The 19,669-nt window shown below is 39.2% G+C and overlaps 2 protein-coding genes across 2 annotated transcripts; both read right to left on the minus strand.

Moving 5' to 3' along the window:
- Window positions 1–249: 249 nt before the first annotated feature.
- Window positions 250–654, minus strand: LOC141664912 (uncharacterized). Its single transcript, XM_074470871.1, has one exon. The coding sequence runs from the start codon at window positions 652–654 to the stop codon at window positions 250–252; it is 405 nt and encodes a 134-aa protein (XP_074326972.1).
- A 1,715-nt stretch (window positions 655–2,369) lies between these two features.
- On the minus strand, window positions 2,370–2,717 carry LOC141664913 (putative mitochondrial protein AtMg00860). The gene has a single exon (XM_074470873.1). The coding sequence runs from the start codon at window positions 2,715–2,717 to the stop codon at window positions 2,370–2,372; it is 348 nt and encodes a 115-aa protein (XP_074326974.1).
- Window positions 2,718–19,669: the final 16,952 nt, after the last annotated feature.

Below are 19,669 nucleotides of genomic sequence, written 5' to 3' on the forward strand. Positions count from 1 at the left end.
TTTCAAATTGTCATAATGGTGTAGTGAAGGATGTTCGAGTTTTGGGCGATTGCCCCTTATGTCGTTCAATTAACAAATTAGACAAGGGCGGCGGCCGAGGGGTTTATCTTCTTCGGGATCGCCCTCAGATAATACTCGGGCGGCCGCAGCACGTATAAATAAAGAAATTTGACAGGAAATGCATCTTTATTTAGTCAAATTGTTTATATTCTTCACATATAATTCAAATACAAACTTTTAAGAAATTTCTTACTGATAAAATTTTCGAAGGCGACTGGCGTGCCAAGTGTTTTTGACTGCTTCTCCTGACAATGTTTCGAGCTTATAGGTTCTAGGACGAATGACCTCGATCACCTTATAGGGCCCTTCCCAGTTAGGCTGGAGCTTTCCTTGTTTGGCCGACATGGATGCGGCCAACTCCCTTAGGATTAGGTCTCCTACTCCGAAGGACCTTTTCTTCACATTAGAGTCATAGTGTTGTGCCGCTTGTAGTAAATACCTCATGTTCCTTTGATGTGCGGCTTCTCTTTCTTCCTCCAGTAAGTCTACGTTCGCCTTCAACCCGAAGCTATTAGTTTTGACACTGTAGGTCTCGGTTCGGTACGATTCCAAGCCCACTTCAACAGGAACTAGAGCTTCGGTTCCATAGGCCATTCTGAAAGGAGTTTCTCCCGTTGATGTCCTAGGGGTTGTTCGGTAAGCCCATAAGATCCAAGGGAGTTCTTCCGCCCATCTTTCTTTGGCCTCGCCCAACCTCTTTTTTATTCCTCAGAATATCACTTTGTTTGCCGCCTCGATTGCCCCATTTCCTTACGGGTGGGCGACTGAGCTAAATTTCTGTTCAATTCTGAAATGGTGCAGAAACTTGCGGAATTTGTTTCCAATAAACTGAGTTCCATTATATGAGATGCATGTTTTTGGAATGCCAAATCGGAGAATGACCTGTTCTAAGAAGAACTTTTTTACGGCTTCTTCGGTTATGGTTGACAGAGGATGAGCTTCGACCCATTTGGTCATGTAGTCGATGGCGATTATGCAGTACTTCGCTTGTTTCGTGCTAGTAGGCAGCATGCCAACTATGTCCACGGCCCATACGGTGAATGGAATAGGGCTTAGTACAGAGGTCATTTCTTCTGGGGGCTGTTTTGGGACGGTAGCGAACAGCCGGCACTGTACACACCTTTTTGCATAGTCGCTGGCGTCGGCCCTCAAAGTGGGCCAGAAGAATCCCTGTCGGAGAATTTTAAAGGCGAGCGACCGACCAGCCAGGTGCTCGCCGCAAATTCCTTCGTGCACTGCCTCCAAAGCCTGTTGCTGTTCTTCGTTGTTCAAACAGCGCAGAAGGGGTTGACTGACTGATCGGAGATACATCCGCCCATTGATTATTGTGTAGTTCGATGCTCTATATTTAATTTTCAGCGCATCCTTTAGGTCGGGCGGTAGAATGCCTTTTTCCAAAAAGTTCCTGAGGGGGGTCATCCAGTCGCTCCCTTGGTGAATTTCTAGACATTCTTTCTTCTCGATCGAAGGCGTCTTGGCTTCGGTGAGGTAAATAGAACCAGTTAAGTTCTGTGTCTCGACCGAAGCTAGCCTGGAAAGGGCATCTGCCCTAGAATTGTTCTCTCTACCAATTTGACTTAGTTCAAAGGTTTCAAATGATAAAGAAGCATCACGTACTTTGCCAGCATAGGCTTTCGTTCGGGGATCCCTTTGTTCATATTCCCCCGTGAAGTATTTCACGACCAACATGGAGTCGCTGAAGGCCCTTAGGTGTTTCGCCTCAAGGCTTTGGGCCAACTTCATGCCTGCGAGGAGGGCCTCATATTCGGCCTCATTATTTGTCAAAGGGAAGTCAAACCTTATGGCTTGGCATATCTCAAATCCTTCGGGGCTGGAGAGGATCAAGCCGGCCCCACACTTTTTTCCGGCTACCGACCCATCTACAAAAAGCTTCCACTTTCCTGAGATCCGGATTAGTTGTTCATTAGGTGAAAGATCCTTCGGGCCCGAGAATGTGCATTCAACCATGAAGTCGGCCAAAGCCTGGGCCTTAGTTGCCGTTCGGGGAACATATTCAAGATCAAATTCCCCGAGTTCGATGGACCATGCTACGACTCTCCCACATGCTTCGGGCCTAGTCAAAATCTTCTTTAGAGGTTGGCTGGTGACAACTTGGACCGTCCGGCCTCGGAATAATGTCATAATTTTCGGGAGGCCATAACCAACCCATATGTGAATTTCTCGGCGTTGGGGTACCTTGTCTCCGCATCCTTGAAGACACGGGACACGTAGAACATGGGATGTTGATTATCTTCATAATTTTTCACAAAGACGACCCCCAGAGTTCTGTCGGACATAGCTAGATAAAGCTAAAGAGTTTCCTTCGGATCGGGCCTCATCAAGAGTGGTGCCTTTATCAAATATTCTTTTACTTCTTCGAACGCCTTTTGGCATTCGGGCCCCCACTCAAAATTCTTTGACCCTTTGAGCACGGCGAAGAAGGGAAGTGCTTTCTCGGCCGACCGGGAAATGAAACGCCGAAGGGCGGTGAGCTGGCCTGTCAATTTCTGTATATCTCTGATGCATTTGGGAGGTTTCATATTGATAACTGCTTCGATCTTCTCTGGGTTCGCCTCTATTCCCCGGGCGCTGACCATGTACCCGAGAAACTTTCCACTAGAGACTCCGAAGGTACATTTGTTCGGATTGATCCTCATGTTGTTCTTTCGGAGCGTTTTGAAGCATTCCTTTAAGTCTTCGGTATGATCTCAGAATAGTGATTTTACTATCATATCATCCACGTATGCTTCCATGTTCCTTCCGATCTGCTCTTTAAAGACCTTGTTCACCATTCGCTTGAATGTGGCTCCAGCGTTCTTCAGTCCGAAGGGCATTTTAATATAAGCATAAGTCCCCTTCGGAGTTATGAACGCTATCTTGGGCACATCCCTATCGTTCATAGAAATTTGATGATAACCAGAAAAAGTGTCCAAAAACTAAGTACCTCATTTCCTGCCGTTGCGTTTATCAGTTGGTCGATGTTAGGCAAGGGGTAGTGATCCTTCGGACATGCCTTATTGAGATCCGTGTAATCCACGCACATCCTCCATTTCCCATTCGACTTCTTCACAACCACCACATTGGCTAGCCAGTCGGGATACTCGATTTCTTTGATAAATTTGGCTTTTAACAATTTTTCCACTTCAGCTTCTATTACCTTTTGTCATTCGACTGCAAATGTCCTCTTCTTCTGCTTTACCGGCTTGGCCTCGGGCTGCACATTCAAACAGTGCATTTCTGTCTTGGGATCCAATCCGGGCATATCTCCCGGCCCCCAGGCGAACACATCATGGTATTGCTGGATGACAGCTATTACCTTTGCCTTCAGATCCGCCCCCATGTTTTTTCCAATCCGAACCATCTTTCCCGAATGGCCCGCGTCCAATTCCACTTCTTCGGTCTCTGCTGCGGGTTCGGCAATTGGGCTCGAGAGATCGGCCCCAAATTTTTCCAGCTCGATGTTCAATATTTCCCGGCTTCCGCTGGGTTCGGATTCTGCCCGCTTCCTCTTCCCGGTTCCATCTGGCCCTTCATATTCCTGATCCTTCTCAAGGTCTTCGAGCATTATGATTAGGGCAGTTTTCTGATCGCCCCTCATTTCTCCTACCCCTTTTTCAGTGGGGAACTTGAGTTTGAGGTGGGGTATAGACTCCACTGCTTCAAAGGTTGATAAGAAGGGCCTGCCAAATATTGCATTGTACGGGCTTTCAATCCGAACCACATAGAACTTAACCAGCTTCTCGACGGTATATGACAACTTGCCCAGGAGGACCGGAAGAGTAACCGTTCCTTCGAACTGAATAGGATGTCCTCCGATGGCATAAAGGGGAGCCTCGTTACAAGGCTCTAGTTCCTCAGATATAGTTTTTACTTCGCCCATTATCCTGTCCCTTCGCTCTGGCTCATCGGCCTCTAATTCCTCCTCTTGGTTCTCCTTCGGCCCCAACCTATCTCTCAGATCTCGGATGAATTGATTAAGCTCGATGTCTTTGATCATGCGCTCAATGAGCTTTTTGAGCTGATAGCATTCATCAGTGTTATGCCCCTTGTCCCTGTGATAGTCGCAGTACTTATCAGGGTTTTTCTTGTGGTTCGGGACTTTCATCTTGGCGGGACGAACAAAGACTGGCTTGCCCTTTATCTCATGGAGAATCTTGGAGATTGGCGCATTCAAAGGTGTGAACACGGCCGAATCTCTATCTCGACGCCGTTCGGCCCCACGATCTGTTTCTTTTCCTTCTTTCCTGCTATCCCTCTGGTCAGATCCTGATCTTGAGCCCTCGTATCTGTCGGCTCTCTTTGATCGGTCGTCCCTTCTTGAGTCTTTATATCCTCCAATACTTTCCATCTTTCGGCGAATATTCTCGCCTCTTACACATATATCATTCAGGGATTTTGGGGGAAAATCGTAAAGAGATGAGCGAAGTTTTTTACCTTTATAGGGGTCTAGCCCCGCCGTTAGGAAGCCCATTGCTTTGATTTTGTCCAGGTTAGTTACCATCCCAGCTTCTTCCTTGAACCGAGCGAGATAGTCCCCCAGCTCTTCATTCGACCTCTGTCGACAGTGGACCAGGGCTTCAGTGTCCTTCGCCTTTCGGCATAGGTGCGAGTAGTACTTCAAGAACTTCCTCTTCAACTGCTCGTAGGACCCGATGGACCGAGGCTTTAGGGACTTGTACCACATCGAAGCAGACCCTTTGAGATAAGTCTTAAACATTTTGCACAACATAATATCATTGTGGCCCATCCCAACCATCAGGAGTTCATACTTTTCACAGTGGTCCTCGGGATCTCCTTTCCTGTTGAACTCGCTCATCTTGGGGAATTGTCTCTCTTCACCCGGAGGGGGTCGGTATAGCTCAATCTCTTGTGTCACAACAGGTTCTCGATCGGGCCTCCTATAACCGAACAGGGCCTTTTCTAAGCGATTGAGCCTGAGGCGGGATCCATCGGGCTCCTCATCTGAATTGGAAGAAAAGGGTTGTTTAGTCCTCTTTCTTCGGGGATACGAATCAGAGTCAGACTCATCTTCTTCGTCATATGCCCTACGTTCCCTTCTATATTTATGCGCTCTGCCGGTCTCATCGGCCCGCATCGCCTCCCTCAAGGTTCGTTCTTGCAGTTCAATTTCCTCCCTCTGCAGTTGTAGGGCTTTCAGTCGGAGCGCAACGGCTTCTCTTTTCTTGGCTCGCGCTTTCGCTTCTTTGTCAATCTGATCAACTTTGGTCTTACCCTTCTCCGCGGCTTTTTCCGCCCGGATCTTTAGGAGTAAGGCCTCTTCTTCAGGGGTTAGCGTGATAACCCCGTCCTCGTCGACTAGGGAGGACGGTTGTCCTTTATCGGTGAAACCAGGCGGCGGTGAGTGTTCATGAATTATTTCTGTCATGGTCTCTCTCTCAGCTTGTAATTCTCGTATTTCCCACAGACGGCGCCAAATGTTACGCCCAGATCCTTTCGGTCGCTGGAACAGGCTTCGGCTGGATTGAAGGTGGCTTCGGCCGTACCTCGAAAGTGAAGAAAATGTGAGAGTTTGTACCCCCGATTCACCTCCGGTGTGAGAATCAGAATCTGGCTGTAAAAGTAGGGTAATAATACAAGAAAAGCAGAGTGTTTACGAGAATGTGTCTATCTTTTGTCTTACTCTACAAGGGTTTTTATACCCAGTTCCACCTTCAATGTCCAGCCGTTACTAATCATTAAGGGGGGAGTGAGAATGGGGCGTTATGTCCCTTGTTCTGTCCAACGGTCCGCGAGTAGTGTGCCTCGGCCTGGGCTTCCGTGGGCCTTCGTTATGTTGGCCTAGAGGTCCTTCGGCCCAGTATCTTAACCGCTTACTAGACCTTCGTTCAATGGGGCTTGTTGGGCCTATAACCAATAGATTGATTGACAGTAACAAACATTTCAAGTGATAATCTGTTTCTAGTTAAAACTTCCTGATTGGGAATTATCTACCCTGAATAGATTTTTTTATTTAAGAGAGGGTGAATAGTCATTGTCATCCTAGTTTTCCTTCCGACCTTCCTATACAGACTTAATGTTTTTTAGTTAAGGTACATGATATTTATAGATGGTAAAATTAACTTTATTATTTTAAAGGAATTATTTGTATTTTGAAAATTCTAGAATATTTAATCTGAATTCTAAAAAATTCTTTAAAATCTGATGATATTCAATATAAATTGAAAAAGCCTTTTAAAATATAAGGGTATCCAATTTAGATTTTAAAAAGTCTATTAAAATCTGGTGGTATTCAATTTGAATTTTAAAAAATCCATTAAAACCTGGTGGTATTAAAAATCCATGATTTTTTTTGTATTTTATAAAGTTATAGATTTTGATGGAAGTCCTAGTGTATTTTAAATTTTTAAAAATCTTATTAAAATCCAATAGATTTTGATGAATTTGTAGAAATCACTACTTAAATCAGCAACACTCTCTACGAGATTTATTCAATAACTCCGCTAAAATCAGCGTACAATTAAAATCAGTCAAAATCAGTGACAATCATTCAAAATCAATGGATTGTCGAATAAAGACACTATATTTAATATTAAATACAAAATCAAGTATAGATGGTAATATAAATTTATTAAATAATAAACAACAAACAGACTTGTGTAATTTAACATTTAGATAATTTACATGTATCCTTATTCGTGTATGTTTGTTGTTATGGATGGATTATATTTTAGCATCAAAAATCTGTTTTTGATTTCAAATTATAATAATAAATTAATAATATAATAATATAATAACAACAAACATACTTGTGTACAGTGTACTTTAACACCCATACACTAGAACCTCCATTTAGTAATAGTGATAAACTCCCTATAATAATAAAAAGTTATGGTTCCGATTTGGGATTAGTTATAACAAAAATAATATATATATATATATAGTAATATCTCATACTTTTTCTTAATCCATCCTTTATTAATTTTACTATACATTAGAATAAATCTTCTAAAATTATATAAACATATACATACATACATATGTGTGTATGAGATAGATATATCCAATAATATATAGTTTTTTACATAAAGATGAAAGACGACTTAAAATATTTTTCTAAAATTATATCATTTTCATTAACACAGTATCATTTAGCTTGCAAGTCCATAATCACTAATCAACACAGTCATATTTTTATTAATTTGTTTCAAATTTATACATTTGATATTATGTTATTTAATTTGTATATATGTTTTAAAGTTATTTATTCAAGATATAAAATATTTTTTTTACTTAACTTTTAAAATTTAAAATCTATATGTCAATCTTTACTAAAGAATAAACTCATTATAGTAATATTTAATTTAGGTTCCAATGATATTACTGTATAGTGATTTTACTTGACATTAAAACATAAGCCCTTATAACTTGACATACATATACTCAAACATTTACGTATATGATTTACCATTTGTTTGAGAATATATATTTTATTTTGATTATTTTTATATTTGTTATTTTATTATTTTTATGAATATTTTATTATTTTTATAATAATGAGATCCGTTAGAATAGAATTTTAAAAATAATTCATAGAGATTATTTAAAATAGAATAGTTTAGCCAATTCCAGTTAATTATTACTATAATAGATTTCAATAAAAATGAATCTGAGAATTCCTAAATTTTAATATTTTTACTTAGATGATATTATGTAGATATGCATCCTTATTTTTCATAAAAAAGAATGAAGAAGAAAACTGTTTTTTTTTCTTTCAGACAAAATTTATTAAACATTAACTTGAACACATTAACTTTTTGTATATTCTTGGGAAACCTTGGTAAAGTAAATAAAAGAATAGAACAAATTTCAAAAGTCTGAAATTAAATAACTTTTATAGTTCAGTTATAGTAGGGGTGTACGCGGTACGATTTGATGCAATTGGAGGGTAAAAATCAAACTAAACCGCAACTTGCTGTTTTTCAACATCTCCATCCGCAATTAAATCGTTGGTATATAAAAACTAACTAAATCCACCCACTTAATTGTTGGTTGCGGTTGGTTTTGCGGTTCAACCACTCAAACAGTTAAAAAGAAAAATTTACATTAATAAATATTTTTTATTTGCAAAATTATAAGATTTTACAAAAAAAAATCAATTAACCTAAAAATTTAATAAGATTAAATGACAAATAAATTCAATAGTTTAGTAACATATTAACAAAGACAAACTAATCCTAATCCTGGATATAAAAGTTGACCAAAACTTTTCGGACTTTATTTATACTGGGCCAAGTCCAAGTTTCCATACCTGAGTAATTTTATTTATATGTGTTTCAATTATTTTTAAAAAATATATTAATTTATATATTATATGTGGTTGTAGTTGAATTTTCGTGTAACCTAAAATAATGAATCCGCAACCAAACCGCAAATTAACGGTTATCTAAAATTGCATCCATGATTATCATTTACGATTATCCGTAATATGCGTATCAGTTGCGAGTGGTTTTTGTGATTGATTGGATTGAATGTGTTATACCATAAAATCGTCCTGGATATTTTATCGGATCTTCAAAGAAATGGGTCTGATAATAGTCAAGAAAGAATAACGAGTTCCGAATAACGCGTCTCCAGCGCCCCCGGGCACCGCGACCGCACCTGTCGCCATAATGGGTCTGGGCGCAACTTGAGGGGTGCTAGCCACGAGGTGCGACCGTTTACGACAACTATCAACGATGAGAAATTATGACGACGATTGATGGAGTTCTCCTCGAAAGTTTACAAAGGTCATTACACTAAAGCTTACAACAATCACAGTAAAGGAGGCGTGCGACGATCACCACGATGATAATGTTACGATGACCGTTACGACAAGGATGTTACGACAGTCGTTATAGTACAAGGTGACGTCGAAGAACCAGTATTGACAAAGGAGTCTACAAGTGGTGTTTCAAGCTAAGGGATAAAGAATTAAGCTATCAAGAAGTAAGGAATGTCCGCTCTGCAATGCAAGTTGAATAATTACGAAGGATTAGCAAGGAGGTTGCTCCCACAACTAAACCGGGAAAGGAATGAAACTTAAGAAGTACACAAGTGAAGAAGAGGAGCCCCAAATGAGCTCTCTCATGCCTAGGGCACGCCTTAAGCATACGGAGGAGCCTCCGGAGGACTCCAACCCTTTATAGGGCGCGCCCTGTGAAGGAAGAAGGGCCTCCGGTAGCCCGTCATCCGGAAGATTATATTGACTGTGTTATTTTGTAGTCTTGCGGGTTGTCCTCGCAGGGGAAACATCATTAACACTTAATGTGTGCTTTGGGAGCCATGTCTCTGTATTCGCCAAATTATCCTCATCGGGAGACTTTGAGAATATCTCGAACTTTGCACTTATATGCTTGGGATCACTTGTTCTGTAGTCTGGTGGGTTATCCTCATCGGGGAAAAGAATGCGCTTGAGTATTTGCGGTAAGTCATGGATATACCTGCGGTTATGATTGACGAAGATAGCGATGGCGGATGGGATATCCAGCGGCCGGGGAATCCCTTAGCTGTGAAGTTCCGAAGTCGTAACGGAGCCTTGGGCCTTTGTGACTAGGCCGCATCGCTGGGCACTCCTAAAGCAAATCAATGTTCGAGTTATACTAGGAAGTTGGTTGGACAACTCCTATTGGGGCACGAAACGAGAAGCCAAGTGCATGTAGGTTTTTTGTTCTCCAAGAACTATGTTGGGCTTGATCCTCTATAAAGGAGGTACGTAGGCAAATTGTAAGGGATTGGAAGCGAGATCTCTATACGCCACCACCAAACACCCTTGCGATCTCAGCCCCCGATTCATCAGAATCATCATACTCCAACAAATTTTAAGGTGAAGGACCACCACTACAGATTTTGATTCCGGCCACGAACCTCAAATCTTTGTTAACCAAATTCCTCCGTTAAACAACTGGCGCTAAAAGGAGGGGCTTGAATCAAATCGAATTTTAGAAAGAAAAGATGTCCAACAATGGTGGAAACTCGCAGGACAACGGCTACAACTCTATTGGAGATGGACATGAAGGTTGTCATGGATCTCATGACAATGAATGCCATAGTTCTCGTGGTCTTCAAAGGAAGGAAGCTATTGAAGATGGACGAGAAGGTTGTCATGGATCTCATGACAACGAAATCCATTGTTCTCATGGTCTTCAAAGGAAGAAAGCTATTGGAGATGGACGAGAAGGTTGTCATGGATTTCATGACAATGAAGTCCATGGTTCTTATGATCTTCAAAGAAAGAAAGCTATTGGAGATGGACTCAAAAGTTGTCATGGATCTCATGACAACGAAGGACATGGTTCTCATGGTCTTTGAAGTAAGGAAGTAAATGAGGATGAACGCTTCAAACGGTAGAATGATGTACGCTTTAAGCGACATGAGGATGAACGCTTCAAACAGCAAGATGATGTACGCTTTAAGCGATATGAAGATGAACGCTTCAAACAACAATAAGATGGATGCTACAAAAAATAAGAGGATAAACAACCATCGTTATGCTGCAACAACGGTGGTTTATTGGAACAACTCCATCGGATAGAAGATTCTTTAAAGCACTTCAGGAGCAGCTTAGGGCTAATCGAGGGAGGCGAAAGCCAGCATCACCCTCAAAAGTACCATTCTAAATAGAAGACGATTGATAAAAAATATAAGGAAAATTTTGAAGTACAAAATAAGGAAGATCATGTATCCCACGATAAACATTTTCAGGGGGTAAAACCCCACCTCTTGCAATACACCTGAAGATGTTCCGATTGTTGAGATTTCATATGATGAACAAAGGCTTCAAACAGAGCCAAATCAAGAGTGAAAGATAGTCTTACATGCACATCACTCAGGACATAATGATAGCGAGATCCGTTGTGATGATCTAGAGATTGAAAAACAATGAAGGAGATTATCTCGTTTGAAAGAGCGTCTTGGCATCCAATTAAGCGACGATAATCTGAAGACGCTAATTCTGAAGATGTAAAAGAATGGAGATTAACATAAAATAGGGCTTCATAAGCGTACACATACACCCCTCACAAGGGAAGAAAGGCTTCACGACAGTGAATACCCTCCTTTGGAACAAAGGCAAAGAAGCTTTGAATATAGGAGAAAAGAAAAAGAACCTAAAGAAGTCGGCCGTAGGAGCCATAATTGGGGTAGAAGAAGCGATGTTCGAAGAAGCACGAACAAGGTTAGGGAAAATCGCATCAGTGATGATTAAGAAAGAAAAATAAGAATGCTCTCATGGTTAATGGTGGAGAAAGACCACTGGAGAAATATCAAGGATCGGTAGGCCAACAAGAGATTACCACTCAGGACTTTATTCGGCCACAATCACAAGTAGTAGTTTCACCGTAACCGCAAGGAGTCACGCTTCAACCATGAATTGTTGTGCAACCGCAACCATGAGATATAACGCAAACTCAAACTCAGATAGCAGCAACACATGCGGCCTTGACACGACCTAATATTCAGAATATACCTGGAGTAGAAAATGTCAATGTGGATAATATAAAGAAACTATTATCACATTTGGAAGGGGGGAAAGTCATGTCATCCGCATAAACTACGTCGCCATTCACTTTGGTGGTTAGGGACGTACCCTTGATCACTGGATATAAGAATACTACTCATGACCTACACTTTTATGGAAATTCCGATCTAGAAGAGTTCTTGAGAAAGTTCAATATTGAGATGGATGTGTACCAGGTGCAAGATTTAGCAAAATGTAGGCTATTGGCGGCAACTTTCAGGGATATTTCTCAATATTGTTTCCAAAAGTTGGGACCTGAGATGATTTCGTCATTAGAATAAATGAAAGTAATTTTCCTGATTCAATTCAATCTTCGGTAAAATACACCAAACCGGTGATGCATCTGAAAAATATAAGACAAGGAGAAGGGGAAACTTTGCAAGCATATTTCAAGAGATTCAACACTGAAGTATCAGGCGTAAGAGATGCCACTGAAGAAATATTGAAGAACTTCTTGATTGCTGGTTTACGCACAATGACAGATTTCTAGAAACACATTCAAGGAAAGAGTTCTAACAGCCTCGAAGAATTCTATGAACAAGCAGAGTCCTTTGACTTTGTTGAAGAACCACTAATCGACAACAAAAAAGTAGAGTCTCGTGGAGTCGCAAAGGTGAAGAATGGAAAAGGAAGAGATAGATCCCCTAGTCCAAACTATCGGAGGGAGTGCAAGGTACATCAAGTTGAAGGAAGGGAGTGAAGTCCTCCAACCAACTATGAGATATACACCACCTCTTATGCTCTTTTGGCGGAGTCCATCGAACATATATATGAAGTTAATAGGGGAAAATGCATCTTTTGGAGACCGACTCCTTTAACCGAATAGCAAACCCAAGATAAGGAGAACTACTGCGAGTATCATGAATATGTCGGTCATAATACCCATGAGTATCGACACTTTAAATATGAAATAAAAGAACTCATCAAGGAAGGGTCACTTAGAGATCAGAGTGTCAAAAAAGTAAAGAAGTATCGAGGGGACCGCCCGACCAATCGGGAAGGCCTAGGGCGCTCCCGAGAAAGGGAAGAAAAGTAGAAGTCGATGACATAAAGTTAGTCAAATGAGAAAGCATTTATGTCATCTTTGGATGACCTCATTATGCGGGAGATACAAATGGAGTAATGAATCGATATGCTAGAGAAGCACGATGTCCTATACTCACTGATGTTAATCATCTTGAAGAGACACCTCCTAAGATATCTCGAGGAGAAATAACAGACATCACTTTTATAGAGGAAGACGCCAAATAGGTTCATCATCCTCACAATAATGCCTTAATTGTGAAGGTCTGCATTGGAGCAATGAACATCTATCGCGTGTTCAATGACAACGGAAGCTAGTTAATATCCTTTACTTTGATGTCTACAAGAAGATGGGTTTTCTCGACAAAGATATAGAAATAGAGAACATATACATCTATGGCTTTGACGGAGAAGCGATGAAAGTTAAAGGGATGGAGACTCCCTGTCAATATTGGAGAAGACCCTCTCTCAAAAACAAAGTTTGTCCAGTTCATGGTGATGGATCATGAGTCATCTCATAATGCTCTTATCGAATGACCGACCCTATAGATCCACTCTTTTTCCTATTCAAAGATCATCTAAAAAATATGTGGGTCGTTACCTCCATTCATTACTTATCCGTGAAGTTTCCAACACCTAACGGTGTAGGATGTGTCCGAGGATGTCAAGCGGAATCAAGGAAATGCTATAACAAATTTGTCTGAGAATTCCGCAAGAAGAACCCTACCCGAAATGAAAGGATCAACATGTTGTATTCTTTTGATGAGTCAGAGGTAGAAAATTTAGAATCTGAAGACATGGAGATTGAAGAAGAAGTGTAGGAAGATGCGACTTTATCCGTAAAATTTTAGAAGATCCCTCTTCCGAAAGAAATGTGAAAATTGATAAAATGGAGAAAGATCTCGATCCCAGTTAGTGTATACTGTTTGGTTTACACAATACTGAAGTTATGAATAAAAAAAGATGAGTCTTCATATAAGGCGCGGCTTCGGCCCCTTACTCGCTTACATATATTATAGTTGAGTCAAGTAGGGCTTAGCCTGAATAGTAGACCATTAACAATAAAATTACTCCTAACCTAGAGGGATAGTAAAGTGCATTATGCTAAAGTGCGTTGCGCATTGATGAAATTTTGAAGTTTTTTATTTTAAGACATGAAGATCAAGTCTCGTCATTATATTTATTTCAAGACATGAAGTACAAATGAAAATCCGCATGAAATTTAAAAACAATTTTCAAACACACAAAGAAGAAGAACATCATTCAAGCAAACAAGAAGATGTAAAGCTTTCGAGGAAGCTCCATGCCCCCTAGGGCACACTCTGAGGGGTGTCCACCCTCGGATGGAATTTGAGAAATTCATATTTGTGTTTTATTGATCATTATCTTATTTTTAGTTTTTTAAATAATTAAAATGATTTAAGGAAGGTAACTTCCAAGTAAGGAGGGAGAAGTGAAGACATCCGAAGAAGTCCTACGCCTCTTGGGAAGCGCTCAATGGGGGTTTCATCCCAAGAAGAAGATTTTTTGAGTGACGACTTTTTTCACAAGTTCATTTATGATGATTTTTCAGTCGTCAAAAGATTATAAAAGTTAAAAGAAGAGCGTCCAAACATGCAAGAAGGCACAAAGACTTCTGGAGGAGCCTTATACCCTTTAGGGCATGCCCATGGGGTGCTCCCCCAATATGGAGATTCTTCCTTCATTTATTTTTGTTCATAGGTCTACTTATTATTTCATTATTGATCTTTAAAAAAATTAGCAAGCATAAGATAATGACATTCAAGTACGAAAAGAGATGCAAAGCTTCCCAAAGAAGCTCCACCACACCTAGGGCCGGCCCTAGGGGATCCTCCTCTAACATTGAAGTTTTTTAATTCGAGTTATTTGATCTATGAGTTCACTCATCCTCTCGTTTTAATTTCGGATTTCAATATTATCAAAAATAACTTTTGGGCATGCAAGAAGGTGCAAGACCTCCCGAATGAGCCACAGGCCTTCCAGGGCGCGCCATATGAAGGGCCTCTCCCCAAGGGGAAGGTTTTAGAGTTACATCCATTTACTTACAAGTTTACTTATTGGTTAGTTTTCGTAAGATGAAAATAATATAAGGCAAAAGTAAAATGATAACATGCGACATGATACATAATATGGAGTTTAAACGCTAAATGCGATAAGTAAAAGAGTTCTTACAAATTGCAGGGATTTTACAGAGGCCCACACTTCGAATACAAGTTAGAGCAATAATCACAATGTAGAAAAATATATGTAAAGAAGCATAAGACGTAGAAGGTCTAGAAAGCACACTCCTATGCTAAGGGGTTGAGGGAAGATAGTCTAGGAGAGAAGAACACACGGTGAAATGAACATCATTCGCGGGAATAACAATGTCCTCGGTCGCAACATCACCAGATATTTTGGCTACAACTCCTACCATATAAGAAGTACACAAGTGAAGAAGAGGAGCCCCAGAAGAGCTCTCCCATTCCTAGGGCACACCCTTAGCATACAGAGGAGCCTCAAGATGACTCGAACCCCTTATAGGGGCGCCCTATGAAGGAAAAAGGCCTCTGGGAGCCCGTCATCCTGAAAAACATATTGAAAGTGACGTTCTATTGTCTTACAGGTTGTCCTCGTAGGAAAACGATTATTAACACTCAGTGTATGCTTTGGGATCCCTGTCTTTGCTTTCTCTGGGTTGTCCTCGTCGAGAGACTTTGCAGTTATCTCCCACTTTGAACTTATACGCTTGGGATCACTTGTCTAGTAGTCTGGTGGGTTCCTCTCAGGGGAAAACATGCGCTTGAGCATTTGCGGTAAGTTATGGCTATATCTACAGCTATGATCGACGAAGATAGCGGTAACAGATAGGATATCCACCGGTCGGAGAGTTTTCTTATCCGTGAAGTTCTGAAGTCGTAACCGAGCCTTGGGCCCTTGTGACTAGGGTGCATCTAAAGAAAATAAATATTTGAGTTATAATAAGAAGTTGGTTCGACAACTCCTATTGGACCACGGAATGAGAAGCCAAGTCCATCTAGGTTTCTTGTTCTCCAAGAACCACGTAGGGCTTGATCCTCTATAAAATGAGGTACGTAGGCACATTGTTAGGGATTAGAAGCAATATCTCTATACTCCACCACTAAATACCCTTGCGATCTCATCCCCCGATTTATCAGAATCACCATTGTTTGGTCCCGAAGTATCGTAGAAGGGGGGGGGTTGAATACGATACTCACTAAATTAAAAAATTCTTTCGAATCTTTTACGGATCTATAATTTAGTTTTCATTTAGTGGTTCCGTGTTCTTGAGGTGAATAGTGTTTGGAACAATAAAATGAGGAGGACAAGATATTCGGGGAGGTATATATTCATATATAAATCTGCGAGGGTGTTGCTACACTCTGGTAAATAAATTAACCGGATACAATCTAAGAATAACAAAGTTCCCAACTTTTACAAAGATCAACAAATTAAATCATATATAATGATCTAGCTTTTGTATGTCTAAGAATCTAATTACCGGATAACGATTATAATATCCCTATGAATATATGCGAGTCTAATTGGGCATTATAACATTTCTCCGGTGAGAAGTTCAACAGATATCAATTTCCCTGAGCTTCTCTGTATTTTCTTTGCTGCTTGTTTTCACCATCTCTCGTGGAGAGAAGATGATGAATATAACAAATTACAAACTCAATTGTTAATTTTCTATTGTTGTAATGTAGACTTTATATTCAAATAAAAATACGTAGTCATTTGTTTACCACATAAATCAAATAAATGAATCAATAATATCGTGGATGAGAAAACTTGTTCCATGGACTTCATCTTTGTTACTTGCGACTAGAGGAGGAGGTTTGCCTTAGCCATTTTCAACCTAACAAGTTACTTATGACTAGAGGGAGAGATTTGCCTTAGCCATTTTCAACCCAACAAGTTACTTGTGACTAGAGGGAGATATTTGCCTTAGCCATTTTCAACCCAACAAGTTATTTGCAACCTTCCTCACCTTGTAGAGGGTTAGTTGCGACCCATAATAGCCTAGGGAGGGAAATTTCCTTAGTTTCTTCACCAACTCTACTTACTCGCGACCATAGCTGTGGCGCCCTCCAAACCCGGGTCAGAAGTTTGGGGTCCACCCACGCACACACACCTTATTACCAACTACCATGGACCGCAACAGGTTAAAGTATGCACACAAGCCACACACACACACTTATACTACAAACACCCAAATCCCAACTATTCAAACTTACAACTGAATATTAAACATCATTACAAAATTTACAAACTTAAACTATCTCAAAAGCTGTCAGCTAGCTTAACTCGATCAACCTGGACCCCTAGCTCTCGCACTGGATTGGGGATCCTCGCTACCAACAGGTTCCTTCTTAACTGAAAAAGAACATACAGAAAATCGTACAAATGAGCTAACTAGCTCAGCAAGTCATGTTGACAATACTGAGAATAAAATGATCAAGTAATATGAGTTATGGTATCAAAGGAATAATGAATATTGATATAGAATTGGATATTATATTTTCATTTTAAAAACCAAGGTTAGGCTGCTGATCAGTCACGCACTAACCCCGAGCAAGGTACACAGCTCTGCTCTAATTACTGGATCCAAGGCACACATTGGCCTAACTTGACCACCAATCTGGTCTGACCACGAATCTGGTCCACAATTTTATAAAACAATCCAATTCTACCACAATAACAGAATAAACAGTGTAAAGCAATAAACAGAATCATAATCAACATGGGATATTTCAATCATGAGATGGGTTTCAATCTTCACAAGGAAACAAAATAGCAATTCCAAAGAATGGCTATCAGCTGGTGAAAGAATCGGATAACAAAAGAATCAAAGTTTCAAGGATACAAGGATTTGGTCTTTCAATGTATAAGGTATAATGGTTTGAGTATATAAGCAAATCTTGGTTCAGTGTTCGGTATTTAGTTTGTATGTATTTGTGGAGTAGTATCATATATCTGTGGTTCGTATCCGGGTATTCAGTAATCAATGGTTCAGAAAGAATAAGGTTTACGGTTCAAAGATCAATAACTGGAATCAAGGTTTAGGGTTCGGTGCTTCAAAGCACCTGCAATATAAGACAGAACTATCAGCTATTCATAATATATCTCGTGAAAGTTCAGAATACTTGCCTGGTATTAGACTGCTATACCTCACGAACTCCCAATCACAATCTCTTACTCCTCGACTACTTGCTTTCCTTTCCTCTGCCTGGCTCTTCTTTTCATATATCATATGTATCTATCAATACTCAACTCATACGATTCTATTCGATATAAGCTTCTACCTACCCTTCATTTCACCCAAATCTGATTTACGGATTAAAAGATACGATCAAAATAGTCATATAACGTACACATACGCATTTAACACATTATTCAATGCACATATAACACATAAAACGTAATATATTTGATTGAAAATACTTTTCAAAGAGGGTTTGATGATAAAAGGATTTTTCAGATATTTAATATGAATTTTAAAACATTTTTCGGAATTTAAACGGGCCGTTGAACCATTTTTGAAACAATAAGCAGGGTTCCGTTGGCCGAATCTGGCTTCAAAATAATTTTATAATAATTATCGAGCCTTGAAAACAATTTAGAATAATATTTTAAAGCTCGAAACTATTCTTTAAAATTTTTAAATCAAAAATAAATAATTAAATATAATTAAATAATAAATTAATATTTAATTAATAATTAATTAAATCAATTAATCAATTAATCAATTAATTGACCAATTAACTAATTAATTATTAACTAAAATTAATTAACTAATTAATTCAGATTTTTTTTGAATTAAAATAATAATTTTTGGAATTAAAATAATAATTTTTGGAATTTTTAATAATTAAAAATGAATTTTTGTAATTAAAATAAATAGAAAATATGATTTTTTAAATAATTTATAAACAGGAATCCTAAATTTGCAAATTCTGAAAAGTTCAGGGACCTAACTGTTTCTTCTCCAAAACTACGGGTACTAAACTGTAATTTTTACAAGGTTCGCCGGAAAACACCATTGTCTCGCCGGAGAAGACGATCCAGGGATGTTCAGGCCACCACCACCTCCAGATGACATCTCCTCACCACCAGGAACTCAACCAAGCAAACCAATCATTTTAATAACCCCAGAACTGCCCAGAAATTGGCCGAGAAATTCGTCGGAACCGGCGTACTTTGTTTGCTTCGATTTGAGCAAACTAGGAATCGTCAGTTGTTGTAATATACATGAATCGATTGCAAATTTAACAAGGAACACGAATCAATCAACAGAAACATCTTATAACCCATAGTACAGAAACCCCTAAATTTCAATTAAGAACATTCATACGAGTTATAAACCCTAATTTCAAAATTCGAAAATTAAACTCAATTTTGAACATGTTATTGAACTCCAAATCAGTCATATGACATATCAAAATTATCAGGAAGAAAAGCTCTACAACATGCAATCATCAAATCATCCAAACAATAATCCGAACAAAAATTCATAATTTTAATCCAAATAATTCGAAAATAAATAAAAATATATAAAATAAACCTTTGATTCTGCAGTTCTGAAACTTGAAGAAACTGATATTACTCCTTAAACTCTTCGTTTTGGTTACCAGAACTTTCCAAACAAAGATCAATAACACCTTGATTTTGCAGTTTGATTCTTGAAAGGTTTTATGAATATAAGTATTTTCTCTGTAAAATTTTATAATTTACTGGCTCCAAATGATTTTCTGTATAAAATAAAATACGGTAAGGGCTATTTATATTTACGAAAAATTAGTATCCCGTTGGATCATTCCGGATATAAAATAGTATGTTTATTTATAAAAATAGATCCAAAACGGTACCGGTTTTCGGGATAATTATCCAAATCTGTATAATTTGTACTGCGGTCTTGGTCTCAGAGCCTGGTTACACGTATTACGAGGTGATAATTATAATAGTTTAATAAAAAGATATCGTTTATCAAAAATACGAGTTTTATTGATTTACCGAAATAAATTTTGTATCGAAAATATTGCGCCG

This window comes from Apium graveolens, chromosome 6 (assembly GCF_009905375.1).
Source record: "Apium graveolens cultivar Ventura chromosome 6, ASM990537v1, whole genome shotgun sequence".
Classification (NCBI taxonomy): Eukaryota; Viridiplantae; Streptophyta; class Magnoliopsida; order Apiales; family Apiaceae; genus Apium; species Apium graveolens.

Bases quoted from the DNA above. Each gene is read 5' to 3' on its own strand.
- LOC141664912 (XM_074470871.1), bottom strand. From the start codon at position 654: ATGGCCTATGGAACCGAAGCTCTAGTTCCTGTTGAAGTGGGCTTGGAA.
- LOC141664913 (XM_074470873.1), bottom strand. From the start codon at position 2,717: ATGAGGATCAATCCGAACAAATGTACCTTCGGAGTCTCTAGTGGAAAG.